The sequence below is a fragment of the Chelmon rostratus genome, chromosome 24 (assembly GCF_017976325.1).
Source record: "Chelmon rostratus isolate fCheRos1 chromosome 24, fCheRos1.pri, whole genome shotgun sequence".
In the NCBI taxonomy this organism is placed as follows: domain Eukaryota; kingdom Metazoa; phylum Chordata; class Actinopteri; order Chaetodontiformes; family Chaetodontidae; genus Chelmon; species Chelmon rostratus.
The window spans coordinates 11,609,139-11,628,196 of NC_055681.1; the positions used below are offsets into that span (position 1 = coordinate 11,609,139).

A 19,058-nucleotide genomic window follows, 5' to 3' on the forward strand; every position below is an offset into this window, starting at 1 on the left:
AGTCCCAATCCCAGTGGTGGACTAGGAAGTTGAGAAGTTGTGTAGCGTAATTTGCTTCCTCCACACAAGAAATCCTCATCCCTTTTCCCTTTCAAAGGATGAATCAATAGCCAGTCTGTGGGATGCAGAAACAGGCAGGGCTATAGTCTCTCTCGAGTTTGCATATTATATATGGAAACATCCTTGTGATTCTTTGATTTTTCAGTCATTTTGATGTCGGGCTTAAACAGGGCTTGGTTTCTGACACTTTTGGATAATTTTAAGGTTAAATTTAAAGACGAGAACCGACATTCAATTCATTCAATTTTTATTTGTATGGCGCCAAATCACACCCGAAGTCGTCTTAGGACACTTTAAATATAGAGCAGGTACAGACCAAACTCTTTATCTACAGAGACCCAACAATTCCCTCATGAGCAAGCACTTGGCGACAGTGGCGAGGAGGCAGAAACCTCGCGCAGAACCAGGCACTGGGTGGGCGGCCATCTGCTTCGACCCGTGGGGTGAGAGAGACAGAGAGAGAGAGAGATCCGGGTTCGGACAGAAATCTGTTTTGACAGCTGTAATAGATTTATGAAGTACATATGGCATGGAATATGCCTATGTGATATATTTATTGTGTGATGTATTAACATATTAATAGCAGATAGTATATGAACATAGTACGGCTCTAATGATCTAATAATAATGGTAGCATAGCTAATGACAAATTGCAGTGGATGTCCGGCAGGGCCAGGGCAGGAGATGCAGCTGTAATCAATAGCCCAGCTTCAACCATTAACACCTGTGAGACGAGAGAGCACAAAGACTCCAGGGAAGAAACCAAGTCAGTAACATGTAACATCAATTGGGACAGCCTGATAGTCAGGAATTGCAATAATGCAGCCTGGAAGCAACAAATGCATGGACTACTTTTTCTCGGAAATAATCAATTTGTCTGTTTGCAATGCACCTTTAAAATTTCATCAGCAGGCAGTGTTTTAGCCCAAAAATGTACATTTTGTTACATAGGATTATAGTAAGAATGTACACATGTGCATTCACATCGACGACACCGGGAAGCTGCAGAGCCTCGCTCGCATCCAGCGCCTTACGTGATTTTAGAGCTGGTGAAGGAAGCAGAGGACGTCGTCACAGAAGAAGGGAAAGCGGTCAGGTTTATTTACTGCATTTCAAATGTTTTTTTGTTTTTTTTTTTTACAGTTGGTTCCAGTTTAAAGTGTAGTATCAAACTGTGAACATGCTTTCAATGAGAAACGTTTCCTGACCTGGAACTCCTGCAGGCTGGGTTGGATCAATCTCTGGGTAAAGGCTGGATCTGCAGCTTCTCAGGAAGCTCATCTGCAATCACAATCTGGAACCAGAAACTCTGGTATAAATATCTCACAGAATCTGACATGTTTGATTTTATTTACTACAATTTGGCAGGACCTCTAGCTAAAATACCAAAGGTTTAATGAGTTTCGTGGTCGGGGGGCGGACACAGTTTCTATGGACTTTTAACGGGTTGATTACAATAATAAAAATCCACCTGAACAAGAGCAACGTTGCGAGTCTTGTTTACTTTCTTCCTGATGTTGTTCGGGAGCTTGTTCGCCTGTTCGCCTGTCGCTTTCGCTAAGTGCTCCATCCACAGATCGTAACAGCAGAAAAACAATGACAAAAGCGATATAAAGCCTTGTCACAATAACCTCTCACTTTCGCCTCCTGTCATTCGGTGTGAATTTGACCGCCGTGTCGTTTGTTTATTTGCCCCAAACTGCCAATTTACCGACGGACGGACGTGAACCTAGCTCAGCTGTAAGCTAGGCTAGTTAGCAACGGACGCGGCTGTGTTTGTGTGTTTGTGTTCAGGCTCTGACTGACCTCAGAACTGTCAACGAGCTCCAGCCTCTCTCCTTTCTCCTCTCGTCTTTGTGAAGCAGGTTTCTCCGGGACGAGCTGCCAACTTTTCTCCTGTTCGCTGGCCCGAGCGAAGCCCCGTCACGACAGCTGAGTTAGCCTGAGCCGCACCGCCTCGCGCACTCACGCGTCACCAAACAGCTGATGGGGAAAAACAAACGGTTTATAATGACGATTTAACACTGAACAAACCATTTGATTTTAACTTGATGCTAAATCGATTTCACTTTTAAACACAGATTCCAACAGGATGACACGAAGGCGCTTCTGCAGCTTTGCTTCGCTGATGCAGTACAACCATCCTGTATCTTGCAGCTGTGCTCAGGTGTACGACCTGTGACGTGAAGCCGTCTCCCACAACCTCACCTTGGCAGCAGAGCTCGGCTGTTCCTCACCCACTCTTCAGCCTCCTCCACAGCTGTGTCTGTTTCCGTTAATGTGTTTAAACCTACACATGAAATTGATGATGATGGGTTTTGGTGTAATTGGTTGATCACACACCTGCCTATAACCCTGTGTGTGTCTGTCTCTGTGTGTGTGTCAATTCAGGTTATGTAACATATTAACACAGGGCTTGACAGATGATCATACACATATCATGAGCTAGGAGAATTAACGACACCATAAATATATCAGCTGATGAAAGAGCTGCAACAGGCCTGAGTGTCAAGAAAAACATGATTATCTTGCAAGCTTTATCAGACACCAGTCCGATAAAGGTTGTATCTGATTGGGGACCAAAACCAAATGTTTCTCAGTTTTAAATAAAGTTTCCACTTTGGCTATTGATCAGATCATCAGTTTATTTCAGGCTGCACCCTAAATGCTATTTCTGTCTTCAATCTTGAGCTTACGGTGAGCCATTTAATGACCTAGTGATCTTTCTGCTTCTTGATCGGCGGTGTGTTCTTACATAAAATGAGGCTTTTAGGCGTGAGCAGCTGTGTGAGGAGAGAGGGCCCGGTTAATAGCCGGAGGCACTCGGGTATAGGGGCACACTGATCTGGCAGAGAGCAAAAAGCACTCCCAGAGCAATACTAAACAGTACCGGCCTTATATTTATCAAGCCTCCTCAAGCGGGACCGTTGCACTCAGATCACTGGTTAGGCCACACCACCATTTAAACTTCAATAAAACGACAGGAGTAAAATGGGTCACAAATCACCACTGTAGCATGGCCCCATCAGAGAGGCTGGAGCATTAAATGAAACAATGAAACAGGAGCTTTTTAATCAAAAGGGAAGCAAAGTTTGAAATCAATATCTTATAATACTTTACAGATAATACAGATGTCTGCTCGTCGGACTGAAGCGGTCCCACGCTGGTCCTGAACCCATGGTTGAGGACACTTAAAGTGAATATAAGGGACAGTAGTTTTCAGATGGACAAAGCGAATGCAATTCTTCTTTTGGTTGGCAAGAGGCTAAAGAAGAAACATGGCAGAGGGTATGTGAAGTTAACAGGAGCCCAAAGACACATATAGAAGAGCTGGGGTGAAGCTTTCACACTGATCAGAGCTTTATCCCAAATAAAAAACATGTGCTGAGCTCATACTGAATCCGCTATGGCTGAATCTCACAAGCAGTGCCTGGCGCCATCTAGTGGACTTGATGAATATAACCTTATCTCGCTTGCCAATGCCAAAAGTGTTTATTGCAGATGGCATTAGAGAAATAAATTTGATTCATGGAGCACTTCTCCAAAGCTCACTCATTGTAGAAAATGCAGTCCAGCAAGAGAGATGAAAGAGCATAAAACTTGATAGAAAGCAAATAAACAGACTCATGAAAGCTGTTGGTTGTGGCTAAGAGTTAAGAGTGAGAACGCGTTTAAAGGAGCAACTTCAAATTACTTTGACTTTGTCTGCCTCCTCCTCAGGCAGGGTCCAGCACCTCGGGGCCCTAAAAGCAAAGGCTTGGTCACTGATGGTGCAGAGCCCGGGTTCTGGCACACTCAGTTTGCTTCGTCCTGTGGAAACATGAAGGCCTACGAGGGCTAAAACGCTCTGTAAGGTAGTCCAGAACATGAAGCGCTTTAAAGGTTAAGAGTCTGCAGCTCCCCTCAGCTGTACTGTTCTAACACCTTAAAGGTCAGTGTTTTGGTTTAGCAGCTTACAACTTCGCTGTTTTGGCTCAACGTCGGTGCCATTTGCAGCAGCGGTTGGCTACTGATAAACCCGCTGGACACTTCTGTACCTGCCCGGCATCAAATAGCAGACAGCTAGCACTTCCTGTGACATTAAACAAAGTAAAAAAAAAAAAAAAGATCATTATCAGGATGTAGAACACACTTCAGTTTGCAAATACACAAACACAGAGCAAAAATGTCACAGTAGCGTGTCAGTTTGTTTTGCTGCTAACATGGTGATGTTGATCTTATTCTAGCACTAAACACAAAGTAAAGCTGAGGCTGAAACATCATTAGGTCTGTAAGTCATAAATGAAATCAATGGAGCAACATTTTGACCGGATGATGGTGCAGTTCATCATTCGCTTTCTTCACGTCATTGAAGCATTATTGCCGCAACACATTTCCAGCCTCACTTCTCCATCTGCATGAGTTTCATTGTGGGTAAACTTTTTTTTTTTTTGCCCTTACTGCCAATGTCATAACCATACATGGGCATGATTGGACTTTAAGGACATTTGTTTCTTCAAGTAGCTGCTTGAACTCTCTATTTTCACGTCACTTCTTCTTTACTGAACTGTGACGTGAAGGCCGGGAGAGATGACACGACAGAGGACGGCAGATGAAGCTGGTTGAAGGACAGTGTGACGCTGAGAGGATGACTGACTGGATGACTCAGACTTTTTAATTCACCCAGCTGTGTTGCATTCGGGGGTTAGTTTAATGCAAAAATCCCTATTTATTGCAATCAGTTTGATTATCTGCTCCTATTGTAGAACAAATAATTAACATAGAAATAAGAAATATCTTAGAGAATATGTAATAAATATATATATTAGAAAAATGCACAATGATTAATAAACAATATGAAATGTGTAAATATGTACACTGTGTATTATGCTACAATAAATAGCAACCATCTATATTTGTTGCGCAACACTTTACATGAAGTACAAGAATAATAGCAAACTAGAATACTACTAATGCTAATACTAACAATACAAATACATCGTACCATACATAGTAATAATAGAATAATATATAATAATAACATATATACCACTGTATTGCACCACCGAATGCAACAAATTTTGTTGCACATGTTGATGATATATTGGAATTATGAGGTAATGTCACTCAAATGCAAGCAAAAGACGATGTGTATCCCGTTAAAACACTGACGAAACTCAAAAAAAACAAAAATCCAACATGGAGTTTTACTGGCAGGCTTTTGAACTTTATTGGCATTTTTGCAAGACATCATCTGTCAATTTAATTCCAGTTCCGATAATATAACAACTGTTTGAGAAGATGTTACAAGTTTATCTTGGACAAAAAGGAAAAAAAAAAAAAAGTAGTATGGCTGCCGTGTCATTTTTCTCTTCATTTATTTACAAACAAAGAAATGTATTTGTACTAGATTAATCCTAATATTACCCCACTTGTTGAGGTGGACAAATCATGCAGCAGAGTTTTAATTTGTTGAAAGATCTGGATATTGCTGAAAGAGGCTTTAGTGGGATGTGACCAGAGTCCAAAAGAGAGAGAGAGAAAAAAGAAAGCTTAAAAAAATATGGGCAATACTTTAGCTGTCACAGTTCAGGCTAAAAGCAATGACACACAATAACAATACTATCATTTTGAAAAATAAAAAGTGCAAAAGGCAAATGATCCATTTGGGATGATTAAGAATTCCAGTTCAAAACTTGGATGGCTTTTTTTTTTTTTTTTCTTTTCTTGTCTCTACCCACCACACCAAGTTAAGCAGATTCACAAATCATACTGTACAGAAGTTCTTCAAAGTGCAAATATTATGAATTGGCATAAGCTGGTATATACATTTCATTTTCTGGATGACAAAAATGATCAAAAAGCAGGTTGTTTTTCTTTTTTCTTTGTCCCGTCAGGCTCCATTCTCATGGCGCACAAGCTCACAGACGACTCATTCACTCTGGACAGCACCCCCCCCCCACACACACACACACACACACGACGCCATCGTGGACTGTCACGTGAGAAAAGGTGTTTCCTCCACACAGAAGCCACCTCCCCAATAGGAGCTACGCTGCAGCCCAATCCCAATGTCCACACGCGAGGCCTCGCGGGCCGAGGGTGAAAACCCACAGTGAATATGCTTCCATTTGTGTAAATGTGTACTCATGTTTTTTTATTTATTTCTATGCAATTGTCTTTAAACATTTTCATTTTATGGTCTTCATATGCACCTTGTGTCATTTAATTTGATGTGTGCGTGCTGCTATCGTTAACCTGACTGTGTGTGTGTCATCCTTTTGTGAACGTTCACCACAAGCTAACAGAGCGCTGTTGTGCTAGTTATACCGATTCGGGGCCTCACGGTCTCTCACGCTCAAGCGCTGACAAGTGATATCAAATAAGTCCGTGAGGGTTGAGGGACACTGGGATTGGGCACAAGCTTTCTCGCTCCATGAGAACAAAAATTTGAGTCTAATTGAAATCATAAAACCCAGACAGAGATCCATGTGTTGGGTTTCTCTACATCATGCACAACATGCAGAACCAGTCACATTCCACTTGGTTTTATTGCATTGCGTTCTGATTTCCTGCGAATCCAAAAGATTTTGTTGGCAAGTGCGTACACACGCACACACACACACACACACACATTTAACTTGCTGTTTTCTGTGATCCCTCCAATCCAAGACGAAACAACAGCCTCACTCTGGACCGAACCTGACTTCAATGTCTGATGACTCAACTATTCAACGACATCACAGCACTTCACTGCAGCTCATTAAAAAGAACTAAATTGCATACTTTCATTCCAAAGCCTGGAACACGGTTGCTGCACTGCTAATTAACAGCTGCACTTCCACAGCACCGGAGCGGGAGACGCATGCGGGGCTCACCTCCCTGCCTGTGGGCCTCGTTCCTCCGAATGTGGCCTAAAAACACTGATTTATCCGAGAAGCCTACAGATTAGCTTCCAGACATATTTGGCGATCAGTGTGGAGCTGGAGAAGAAACGGCGAATGAGGAGATCTGACTGGAAAATGTGGTTAAGAACAGAGAACAGAGGTTTTGGTTTGGGCCGGCGAATCTGAATCTTTCTGTTCCTTTTGCTTCGATTCAAACGAAGAAAATGCCAACCGGTGCAGCGGTAAATGTAGCCCTCCTCTTCTAAAAAAAATGTCCCGATCGATGAACATTTTTACTGCATAGGTCAGGTCAGCATGACAGTTAAAAGGCTAAGAAAGGAAAAGCGGCAGACGCACATACATCCATTTCAGATCACGTTTTGTTTTCACGTAAATGGCGCACATTTTACCGACTTTCATCGACCGCCTGGCTGTTTCTTCCGTCTGAAACTGATTTTGGAAATGCTTCTGGTCTGTTATCCCAATCCCCAAAGGTCGACAGGAGTTTGGTTTAAAAACGCTAAATGCATCAGGGTCTGTGATATGTAAACTGATGAATGCAAGTTTCTGGTGCACGTTTGAGTAATTAAGACGAAAATCTTCCATCATTTCTTTACGAGCGCGGAGGCCGAGACGTTCTTGGATGGAATTTGGCGTCGCCTCACATTATCGAGGGTGTGAAAATGCTACATTACACTAAGACTTATTCAAAACGCCCTGACCTTAAATAGGTGGAATGGCAAAACTGGTGCTAAGATTGCTGGAGATACGTTGTGAACCACAAACGCACTGGTTGAAACGCTAACCTGCTATTTTATGGCAAAAAGTCGGAGACAAAGGGGCGAAGTCGGAGGGGGAATCTGAATGAGTTTCACCTTCCGACATGTTTTCCATGTTAAGATCCCAAACAGAGGTTTTCATTCAGCCATTAGCTGAAAACACTGCTGTTAGTTAACACAAGGAAAGCAAAATGAGGAACTTGTTTGCCTTGTGTTTATATGCGCTAACTATATTTAAGACATTGTTTCATTGTGCTTTCATTTAGTGTTTCTGTGACTCCTAAAATATTGGACATCTCAATTTGCAGCAGCCCAATTTGTAGCGAGGGTTTGCTGAATGTGCCTCAGGTAACGAAGGTCACGCATCTTAAAAGCACTCCCACTATTCAGAGACATGACACATGCGTGGGACGGGGGGGTTCACAAGATCCTAGAGCAGTAAAGAGCTTCGAATCAAAAGAAAGTGGAAAACAAAAACAAAGCCAGGGAAGAGATCTGATCATCAAAGACTTGTTTTTCAGCTCGGTTCAGAAGTAGAGGCTTCAGAGCGAGTCGTGTTATGCTTTTAATGAGACTGGTAACACTTTCTCCCTACTTCTTTCCTTCATTCCTTCCCCGTCTCCTCTTTTCACTGCAAGGCTCCTCGGTCAGGTCATTCGAGGGGGAGGGAAGGAAGTTCACATTGGAAAGGTGTGGTGATGATGTGGGAACCTGTGGGGGAACCGAAACACATCATCAGGGCAAGCTGCAAGAGTGGCTGCTCTTCTTTTTCGAAGATTTTCAGGAGAGGTTTTACCGTTTAGTAGAGGAAGAAGAGGCGTGTTCTATGAGAGGTGGCCATATTCTCTGACATGTTGCGGACTTTTAGGTAGTTAACGAAACCCCTGAAGAAGAGCAGGAGACCTGTGGGAGGGAGAGGATGGTTCACTATACAGCAGAGATCTCCAACAAGACAATTATGAAGATAATTATTCCAGAAATACTCACCGAGCAACAGGAAGATCCACCAGAGCCAGTACTGACCGTTAAAGTAGCCAGTGAAGTAGTCCGAGAACTGGGCACACAGAAAAAGGCATTCATTACTGTTTTAGTAGACTTTAAACCTAAATACTTAAACGAACCTTGTATTGGCCTGAATATAAGAAGACGCTCATTATAAGATGAACCTCCCACCCTTTTCCAACACCTGTTTGTGGGTGTTCCAGTCGAAAACAAACTAAATACATCTTATATTCAAGCCAACTGGGCCAGAAAAAGCTCAGCTCAGATATTAAAAGAAAAAAAAAAAAGCACTTGTGTACACACCCTGACGATAAGAATCCACTTGATGAGGGAGAGGCCGAAGCCGCAGATGGCTCCGTACCGCCCTGCGATGGTGTTGGTCAGACAGAAGGACAGGCAGAACCCGATCCAGTTGAAGAGGAAGGCCACTGGAGGGACGAACATTTGACATGATATTAGGCCATTTTGCTTTACTACAACAATAACAACACAAACATTATTTATCCTCAATGTATATTTAGCAATATTTTATTTTGAAAGGGGTTGTGGGTATTTTCAAAATGAAAGCACTGGGAAATTTTTGTTAAAACATTTCTATGCAACACAGATAATCCTGAAAGATGCATTAGACTTGCAACAGATCCATCACTTAAGGAGGATTATTTTACTGTTGAGACGTGTGTCACAATGTTTGTAATAAGCAATAATTCAGAATCCAGCCCTCTCACACTACAGAATAATGAAAAATGTTCACACCAGACGGACTTACTGAAAAAGGCCAACATGAAGATTCCATCGTTCCCCACGCGAAGCTGATCAGCGTCACTGAAATCGTCTCTGGGAGGGAATTCGTCATCCTAACATGGACACACGCACACAAAGAATGCAGACGTAACCTGTAAGTTTGGCTTAAAATATGCAGAACCAGACAGTCAGCAGGTGAGTTGCAAAACACGTTTAGCCGGAAGCTGCAAAGATGCCACAATCTTGATTCAGAACTCCAGCCTTAAATAATTACTACAGCTCTACATGCAACACTGACTCATTTGTGCATGTGTGTATGTGTGTATGTGTGTGTGTGTGTGTGTGTGTGTGAGAAAGAGAGAGAGATGCACCAAATCTGGTATAAACACTAAACACCCCCCAAAAAAGCCTTCAGCAGATTGTTGTTCTCTCCGACTAGAAAATTCTGACATAATAAAAACTTCTACATGTGATGTATTATCATCAGTGTTTATTTAGTTCAGCTACTCCATCCTGTTACATGTAAACAGGATGGAGTAGGTAAGCTGTAGCTCACTTTGAGGTAAACCCCAGCCACTGAACATGTAAATAAAAGGATACCACAATGAGAACAGCTTGCTTATGTAACCCAGCAGGAGCATGTGTGAGTGTCCTCACCCGCGGCATCACCTCCACAGTGGAGGCAGCCATGGCGGCCGCTTTGGCCTTCTCCGCTTCGTCATATGTGGGCAGCGAGGTGGCGACGCTGTAGGGCGGAGGCACTGGGAAGTCTCCTCGGAAACTGGTCTCTGTGGCAACGGGAGGAGAAGACTCGGTTACGAGGGAAAGAAGGGGGATTGCGTACGGTATCTAGCTGAGCCACAATGTGGTAATGCTGTCATGGAAATAAGGATTGACTCAGGAGCAAAGACACTTCATAAAACTGCCAAAAAACACCACAAGATTGCTGCTGTTGCTTTTTTTAGGAAGCATGCAACCACACGCAAAAATAAACCCGCTGCTGAGGCAAATGAACTAATACATGTCGACAGAATGGAAAGTAATCTCGTGGACCATCAAACAAGACTGCGTGCACACATACCAGGTGCTGCAGCGGTTGCCCCCAGGTCAATGGAGGCGTAAGGAGGTGGAGGTGCCTCCGCCTCCCCCGGAGTCCTCGATCCTGATGCCTCCCCTGCTGCTGCTGCGGCGGCAGGCGCCGGGCTGGCCTGGGCCTGGGCCTGGGCCTGGCTCTGGTCCTGGCCGGATGTGCCAGCCTGGGCCGTGGCAGAAGTGCACGGCTGCTGCTCGCTGGTCGAGGCCTCGGAAGAGTCATCCTCATTGTGCAGCTGCGGGAGAGGATCAGAAGGGGGGGGGGGGGGTTAGAGGAATCGGCACAAGCAGATCAGCTGATCAGTCAGCCAAAAAGTGTGGCTGCTCGAGGGGATGTTCACACTGTTCCAAATGTCTAAAACTGGCACCAATCTCGTACTTTCTGCTCGGCAGAACAGACGGCTTTCTAAAGCCGAGAAAAGTACAGCTGTGCAATGAAGGCCACAAAATATGGATCCCACTGCTTGTGGGCTGACACATCAGATTGTGTGATGGTAGCTGCCATCTGAATAGACTAACAACGTAGTAAAGCAGTAGCAAAGTTTTCATGTGCTGCATTTGGAAGATTGCAGCTATTTCGTAGTCAGACATCAGAACTGTTTCCGGATTACTGCACCAACATCAGCTAGTCGTTGTGTAACAAACTGTTTTTGGTTGTTGTGTGCTGTGAATGAGTGGGTTGACAGGGGCAACACAATATTTGTACAGGAGCAACTCTAAATAACATACAATATATAACAAGTTACATCTTACAGGCACATATACAATATAAGCCAAAAATATCATTCAAAGAGTCAGAGGTCTATCTGGGATTCGGCACAGGTATAAGCGGGATATTAGGAGTCTGTTGTCTTTCATTTTAGCAACATTTTTGTGTTAATTTGATTTAATATGCATTTTTAAAGCTATACTCCTCAGGGTTTTCATTAAATCAAATCCCATTTTAATGCAATTTCCTGCAATAACCATTCAATGTATTTCAACTCAGTAATTGCCTCTCTATTTAGTAGTGAGTGAGGAGGAGTGGATTCCAATTGCTATCTCACCATGAGGAATGTAAACCAGCTCGATTTTGTCTCATTGATGACAGCTTCACTACTTCCTGTTCAATCTCTTTATGAGAGCTTTGCTGCTAATGCTAACTGAACGTTTCCTGTTACCACATCGGGTGGTTTTTATTGTGAAGCAGCAAACACAGGACTACAACAAACTGCTCTTCCGAAGAGTGGGCTGATTCCAAAAAAGTTTGGATGCTGTCTGAAACATCATCAAAACAGATAACTTGCTAATCCTTACATATACTCACTTGAAAACAACACATAGACAATATATATATATATTTTATAAAATTATGTTTACTCCAAATTTGATGCAACTACACGTTTCAAACAAGTTGGGACGGAAGCAACAAAAGACTGGGAAAGTTGTGGAGCGGTCCAAAGGTAAACAGGTAACAGGTAATAGTATCATGAGTGGGTATGAAAGGCGCATCCTGGAAAGGCTCAGTCGTTCACAAGCGAGGTTCACCACTTTGTGAACACGTGATTGGATGAAGGATGTTACTACATGGGCTCGGTAACACTTCATAAACACAGCTCGTTTGCAAATGACTGTATTCTATTTTTATTTATGGTTTAGCCTCCCAGCTTGTTCGGAGTCAGGGTTGTAGGTCTGCTGGGCAGAGTAAGAGCTACGCCGTTCGCCCTCAGCAGAATGTTTGACACTGTAATAACAGACGGGGAGGGGGGTGTCAACTAAGGAAGGTCTCTGGAAAAGTGATACACATGTAATCAGAACATGACATTTCCGGCAGACCAAGGAGTCAAATGCCTTCTGAAATTACATGAGGGGTATACGAACATGATGATTACAGAAGGGCTGGCAGGAAACCTGGGTGGGCAAAGTGGGGGCATGAGTCCTCCTCCCTTTCTCTGTGACTCTGTGCCCTTGAGAAAGTAAACTTAAACCCAGACGGGCGTCAACAATAATTCATTGGGCAATCTTGTGCTTGATGATGACAATAAAGCTGATATTTACCTGAACAAAATACAACTTTTTTTATTTCTGCATGCATACGGTTGCTTAGGTTTATTCAATGGCATCTAACCTTCAGGATAATATATACACTGAATAATATCAGTATACTGCTGCTCTGTTGACCTGTGATGATAAACCAAACATCACAACCCTTCTGCTCCTACATTTCTAGTGAAATACCTCACGGCAAACAGCGCCTTTAAGGACTAACCTGCTACGTCACACACACACACACACACACACACACACACACACACACACAAAGATAAATTACAGAGTTCAAAGCAGATATGGTGCACACTAGGGTTGCAGCGGTATACTGGTTTCACTGTGTGCCATGTACATTTGCTTATCTACAGGACTGAATTCCACGATGCGATGTCATGTCATGGTATTTTGTGTGTTGTTGGTGGTTCAAGGGGTTGGTTTTGCTGGCTGCAAACAACAAGTCATATTTTCTCAGCCTGTTAACCGCCAAGGACCCGAGAACCTTCATTGAGTTTGCAAGAAAAGGACAGCATGTGAAAGAGTCGAAGTGGCAGTGCCTCACAGCTGCAGGCAATTTTAGTTTGTTTTCAACTTTCTTTAGTTTTGACTAAAAGTCAGCAGAAACCTTTTCATTTCCATCATGTGCATGAATTACAATGATCTGCATCATAATTATGTGTTTGAAGTGCAAAGTTCAACAAATCAACTATCTTATTTATCATTTTCGATTATGCAATGGCAATATCTTGTTGTGGGGAAACACCCATTGTAAAGACAACTGACGTCAGACTGAAACTAAAAAGTCACAAGTGACTGATAACAAGACAGTTCAATTCGCTCCAGATCATTTTTAAAGACAAGTTCAGCCATAATTAAAATGACATGTGATCATCACCACGTCATTAAACTTCTCAAAAAACCCTGGAATGCAAAGCACTTCGTAAAAAACGCCACCAGGGCAGGGTCGATGTACAAGGCGGCGAGTGAATGAGTGGCCGACCACTGGCTCAGAATCAAGGACAAGGCATAACGCACACCCGCGCACAAGCGATTACATAAGATCTTAACAACGTAGCCACAAGCCTCCTTGTGTGTCCAAATATACCCAAAAACCTGTGCAGGCCTGCTCCGAGCAGCAGGTCCCCATACTTACAAAAATCTGAAAGAGGGCGAAATGTGGGGAGGGGTGAAAGTGTGTAAAGTGTGGGCATAATGACATAAAGATGGGGCTGTCACACCATCAGATGACTTTTATCAGTTTGGCCTGAATGCGTTGAACTTTGCAGTGTCTAAATAATCCCTGAGAGTCCATCGTCAAGAAGCCCTGTTTGATAAACGTAATTGTACAAAAAAATGGATTTACGTTGAGATCTGCACTTTGATCAGCGTTGAAAAGTTGGAGCACGGGCCTGATTTGCTTTGGCTCACGCTGAATCCTGCAGGATTATCGCTCACATATCCAGAGCCGCAGGAATCGGGGCACAAAGTGGACTTTATCTCAGACTGGCCAGAACACTTTCCAAAAAAACAAAAAACCTCTCAGCCACTATTGTTGCTTTACATGCCTGGCAGCACTTTCTGAGCAGCAACAACCTCCACCTTTAATGCTGGTTGACCCACACTTTCACCACAGTGTGGGGTTGCCAGTTTTTTTTTTTTTTTTTTAACTGAACATGGACATTGCTTTGGACTGGGACTGAGTAAACAAATTTTACTGCCAGGGGTAGCTCGCTGAACTTCTTGATAAGAAGGCGATGATCATAATAATAATAATACTAAAGACATGCATTACATGAGTTATTAGTTACTTAGTTTTTAGTGTCATTCCCTTCACATGACTCTACTTAGCCCTCTGGGATGTCTCTGAAGTTATAATGTCATTTAGCTACGTGACTTTTCCCTTTATGCCACATTAAATATTAGCCACAAAATAAATCCCCCTGTTAGCACTAGCTTACAGTTAACCCTATCATCACTTGTGTTAGCATGTCAACAGCCGTGTAACTTAAGACAGGTTTAATAGTTAGGGGTAACATACCCACGGTAAAGTGTATCAAGTGTGTACCACAGTTTATTAGGACGGTAACTTTCAAGGCCGACAAGATTAATGTTGGCTGCCTAGCTAACGTTAGCCTAGCCGATGCGGAAGTGCTTGATGACATGCTAGCTGCCAAAACAAAGCAATGAGGGGAAATAAATAAAGTCAAAATGTGGCAGAGGCAAGATTCAAGGTTTTGCTTCCGAGCTTAATTTTAAAAACTCCTTCTATTTGAGTAGCAACAATTGAGCAGTAGCTTAACTTCAGCAGGGCCTTGTTTCCTGTCTCAGGCAGGCCAAGCAATCAGACGCTGTTTTGATCTCATCCGCACTCACCACTTGGTATCGGCTTGCTGGGTCCATTTCGACGAGATTCAGCTGGCAGGCAAGCCAGCCGAGAAAACGACGAGGAAATCTAACTTGCTGTTACTCCGACGTGTGTGTTACGGACAGGAGATACTTCTCTCGAACAACGCTAAATAACTGTGACCGATGAAAGAAATGGCTGCACTCCGAGCGTTCTCGCTGAGAAATGTACCGTTCTTGGTAAAACGTTGACCAACAGAGTCAAGCTATTCCCAAACTCTGCAACTTCCGATCAAACATTTCAAAATAAAACATTAAAATGTGACGGGTCCATTTAGAATATATCCATATTCATATAGTATTATGACTGTGATGTGCGTGATTGTTTGGTTTGTCCACCTGCGTAAAAATGATGTTGACAACCTGTTGCATGTAATTAATTTTCCACTAACGTAGTAGTTTTTTTTGAAGGTAGAACCCGCTTATTTCCGATTTTAGTCTGACTCCTGCACGCTTGACACTGGTGGGAAGCGGGGGTTGATCACAGTTTTCCACGGAAGCGTGATGACGCAAATGCATCCAAAACCATGGGGGATGAATCAGCCACTAGGTGGAGCCAAAGCCCACTTGGATCACAGAACCGCCACGACTTCAATTAAATTTTAAATCATGAAAATAACTTTGCATGACTGAGTTTTTCAAGACAATAACATATAAAATTCCCTGATTACCAAAAGTGAGTTATACTTCAAAGCACTGTATGGTTCTTTTTCTTGAAATATTAATTATGAAACGAGAACTAGGCGAAGGAGAGGAGTTTGGCAGTCGGCCTATCGGCTTTAGTCATAACTCTTGTTGTAGCGGAGTGAAAATCTGGCCTTGAATGAAAGATGCTCCAGGGACAAAATCTCTGCACTCAGACTCTTTGACATTCTGTGTAAAATGTTGGTGCTACTACAATTTTCTTCTTAAAGAATTAAAAGTGGAATTCATGAGAACGCTTGCTTCATCCAGTACACTCAGAGGTTTACTTGGTCTGGTATGACCAGCGGTTTATGATGACGAATGGTAACAAATGTTAGCAAGCTCTGTCAGTGCCGTGAGCTACTGATACACAAGGTTTTACCGTTTCATATTACATCACTTGTGGCTCCAGTGTCAAAAATTGCATCACCTCACAAAGTCCATTTCATTTGACTCTGTGATTATATGCTTTTACATATCAGCTAGTTTGACAGGAATATAACTTCATTTCTGATCGTGTGTGCATTTTCTGGGGTATCTCCATGACAACTGACAACACTTTAAATGCAGCAAGCCTTAGAAATGCTGTAGATTATTTCTCACAGGTTTCTTCTTTAGTGGTAGTGTAACTCTTTTTTTTCTTTTACTTTAGCCAGTGCACAAATTCAGGTTTTGCTGCGTTACTGTTTCCTACTCTCTTTCACCTTCAGAATCTCTTACCAGAAATAATACAGCAAAGCCCCTTGGCGATCCAAGGGGTGCACCAAGAGATCTCCTTCTGCAGGCGTAACACGGCAGAAACAAGCAAGCCCTCGCCTGTAGAGAATAACCCCAGATGGGTTTCATGCTTTTTGTGGTTGCTTGTGAACGTGCTGCCCTCCGCAACATGTTGCCAACAGCTCACTGTCAAAAAGGAATAATAATTCAAGATAGTTTTCCTGATTTCCCAACTTGTTTGACCCAAAACCATCAAGTTCAAAGTTCAAAGTGCATTCATGCATCCAATTTTTGCTCTCCTCTTCAACACGCATGTGTTTATTATATAAAATTATACACACACACACACACACACACACACACACACACACACACTCATGTATACATAGTGAGGCAGGTTTGTGTCTTCGCCTCATTCCAAAGTTTACTCTGCCATGTGTCCTTGCCTCAGGGCTAATCCTGGATCAGCATTGCAGTGGATCAGTGAATAATAGGCGCTTGGTACCTTCATGAATGCAAGCACTGGAGTTTCAAGGATAAAGTGAAACAAGGTTCATAAACAATTCCGTCGTGACTTTAAAGGGATAGTTGATAGAAAAAAAAAAGTTTTTAGAAACCAATATACAACCTGCAAAAACCTGTATTTTGCCTTTTGGATGTTTTGTAGGCAAATGATGCTGTGGTGATAAATGCATTGTCTAAATTCAAAAAATCTTTAACATAACTCAGATGATGTTTTTGCGCTGCTGTCGGCCCAATCTATCGCATTAAGACACTTACAATTCTTCCAATTTGCCAAAAGCTGGGTAAAGCCATCCTAAGCAGGGTGAACAATGAATGCACAGCGAGGTATTGATAAAAGGCTCCTCTTGAATTAAATATTAATCCCATTCGCTAAGAAGGGGATTACTGTGGTACATGTATCAGTTAAGCACCCAGTACTGAGCGCAAGAGGGGCGGAGAGATTGCAAGATGTTGGAAAGCATGTGAAAAAGATGAGAGGTGTGATGGAGAAAAAAAAAAAGCAGGTGCAATACCCTGCATCATAAAGTGTTCTGCCTCTTGCTGGTCTAGCAGCGTTAAGAATGAATGTGCAGCAGTGATGTATGAGTTCACGCCTGCACCTTCTTGAAGATGCAGGCCTGCATGAGAGTAAAGAGGACTTGAAGTCATTTGCCCAGCTGCTGTTAGAACCCCACTTTTCGAGCCCATAATGGCACTTTAGAGCATCCATCACGGACACACACCTCCAAAGCACGAACGCCACACAATCAGGATGTTGTTCCTTGGCAACATCATTTCAAGGTAAATAGGTGCTATAAAAGGGTCTTACGTAAAGAAACAGTGGGTGTCTCTGTCAGATGCTGCAGCTTTCCAGCGAGGCAGACTCATTCTTCTGCCGTGAAAGCTGTGCTGTTTGACTGGAGGTGAGTGTTTTGTTCGAGGCTGATGGAGCTGTGTATTACAGGAGAAGACATCTGTTATGTTTGCGAGGATGCGAGCAGCAATTAAATTGCCTCGCTGCAGTGTATTCTGAGTGCATTTGCATTTGCAAAACGGCGTGAGAGGAAGGCTGTGCAGAAAGACAACATATTTCCAAAATGCTACATCCTTAACGGGATCATAAATCAGCCTCTGCAGCACAAACAGTGAATGTTTTTGTGTAAGGGCCTGTCTGAAAATGATGAAGGGTAAAGAGGAGGGGTTAAAAAGGGGTCAGGGAAAATTTGTGTGTTTGTGAAAATAATGAGCTTTTTTATTCCTCACATAAAGGAAAAATGTTCAAAGGATCGTAGAGAGCATGACTGCAAAAGATACAGAAGTGCATTCAAAAATATCTCCTTATGTGATGAAAAGTCAAAGGTACAAGCCTTTGTATGATCAGGGGAGAAGCTAACTACAAATCCCAGGGTGCATTTCAGCAAAATTGGCAAACAGACAATAGATTTCATTAGTTATCTCTGCGCTATCCATCCGATCACACCTACTGTATGTTTAACATTTTTAAGTCCACTTTTCTTTTTTTATCAATTTGGTGAGGCAAGATGGGACTTAATACACTGAGAGCATGAGGGGGGGGGACAAGGGCACTGATTACACGCAATGACAACAGCAAAACAAACAGGAACACTAACATGTTAAGACTCTGCGTATTAGAGAAAGTTCCTGATTCCAAAGTGTGGATGCAAGAGTAAATGAGCGATGGGGTGAGTGTTTTTAAAAATAAAAGAAACTGGAAGGAAAATGGGAGAGAAATGGCATTTTGATCATGCCGCCCTCATTCAACCGTCCCAGCAGGCGAGGTCGGGGAAAATCAGGTCCAGCTCCCAAACAATCAGCTGGCCTCCCTCAGGGATGTGTGCTCTTCTCCCTCTACACCAGCCACTTCCTGCTCCAGCGCAGGAAGTTCAACCTGCCTCAGGACCCGCCGAGGAGTCCTGCACTGCAATCATCCGGTCCGTTCTCCGCACAGCCATCACGGTCTGGTTTGGTCAGAAGACAGCCTGCGACGGATTGCTGTCACTGGTGCCAGCCTGACCTCCATTCAGAACTTGTGCTCTGCAATGTCAGAGACAGGCAGGAAACATCACTGCAGGCCCATCAAACTGCGCCTCTGACACATGAACAGTTTCTTCCCAACAGGCCATCACTCATCAGTCAATAACCCTCAACACTCATTCATCCA

At 43.0% G+C, this 19,058-nt stretch overlaps 1 protein-coding gene across 1 annotated transcript; it reads right to left on the minus strand.

Annotated features, from left to right (window-relative positions):
* Positions 1–5,244: 5,244 nt before the first annotated feature.
* ndfip2 (Nedd4 family interacting protein 2) lies at positions 5,245–15,164 on the minus strand. Its single transcript, XM_041966198.1, has 8 exons — positions 14,942–15,164; positions 10,533–10,779; positions 10,109–10,239; positions 9,477–9,564; positions 9,011–9,135; positions 8,693–8,759; positions 8,502–8,608; positions 5,245–8,416 (listed from the first exon to the last, which is right to left on the minus strand). Exons 1-7 carry the CDS (start codon positions 14,966–14,968, stop codon positions 8,505–8,507), a joined length of 789 nt encoding a protein of 262 aa, XP_041822132.1. The 5' UTR covers positions 14,969–15,164; the 3' UTR covers positions 5,245–8,416; positions 8,502–8,504.
* Between the last annotated feature and the right edge of the window lie 3,894 nt (positions 15,165–19,058).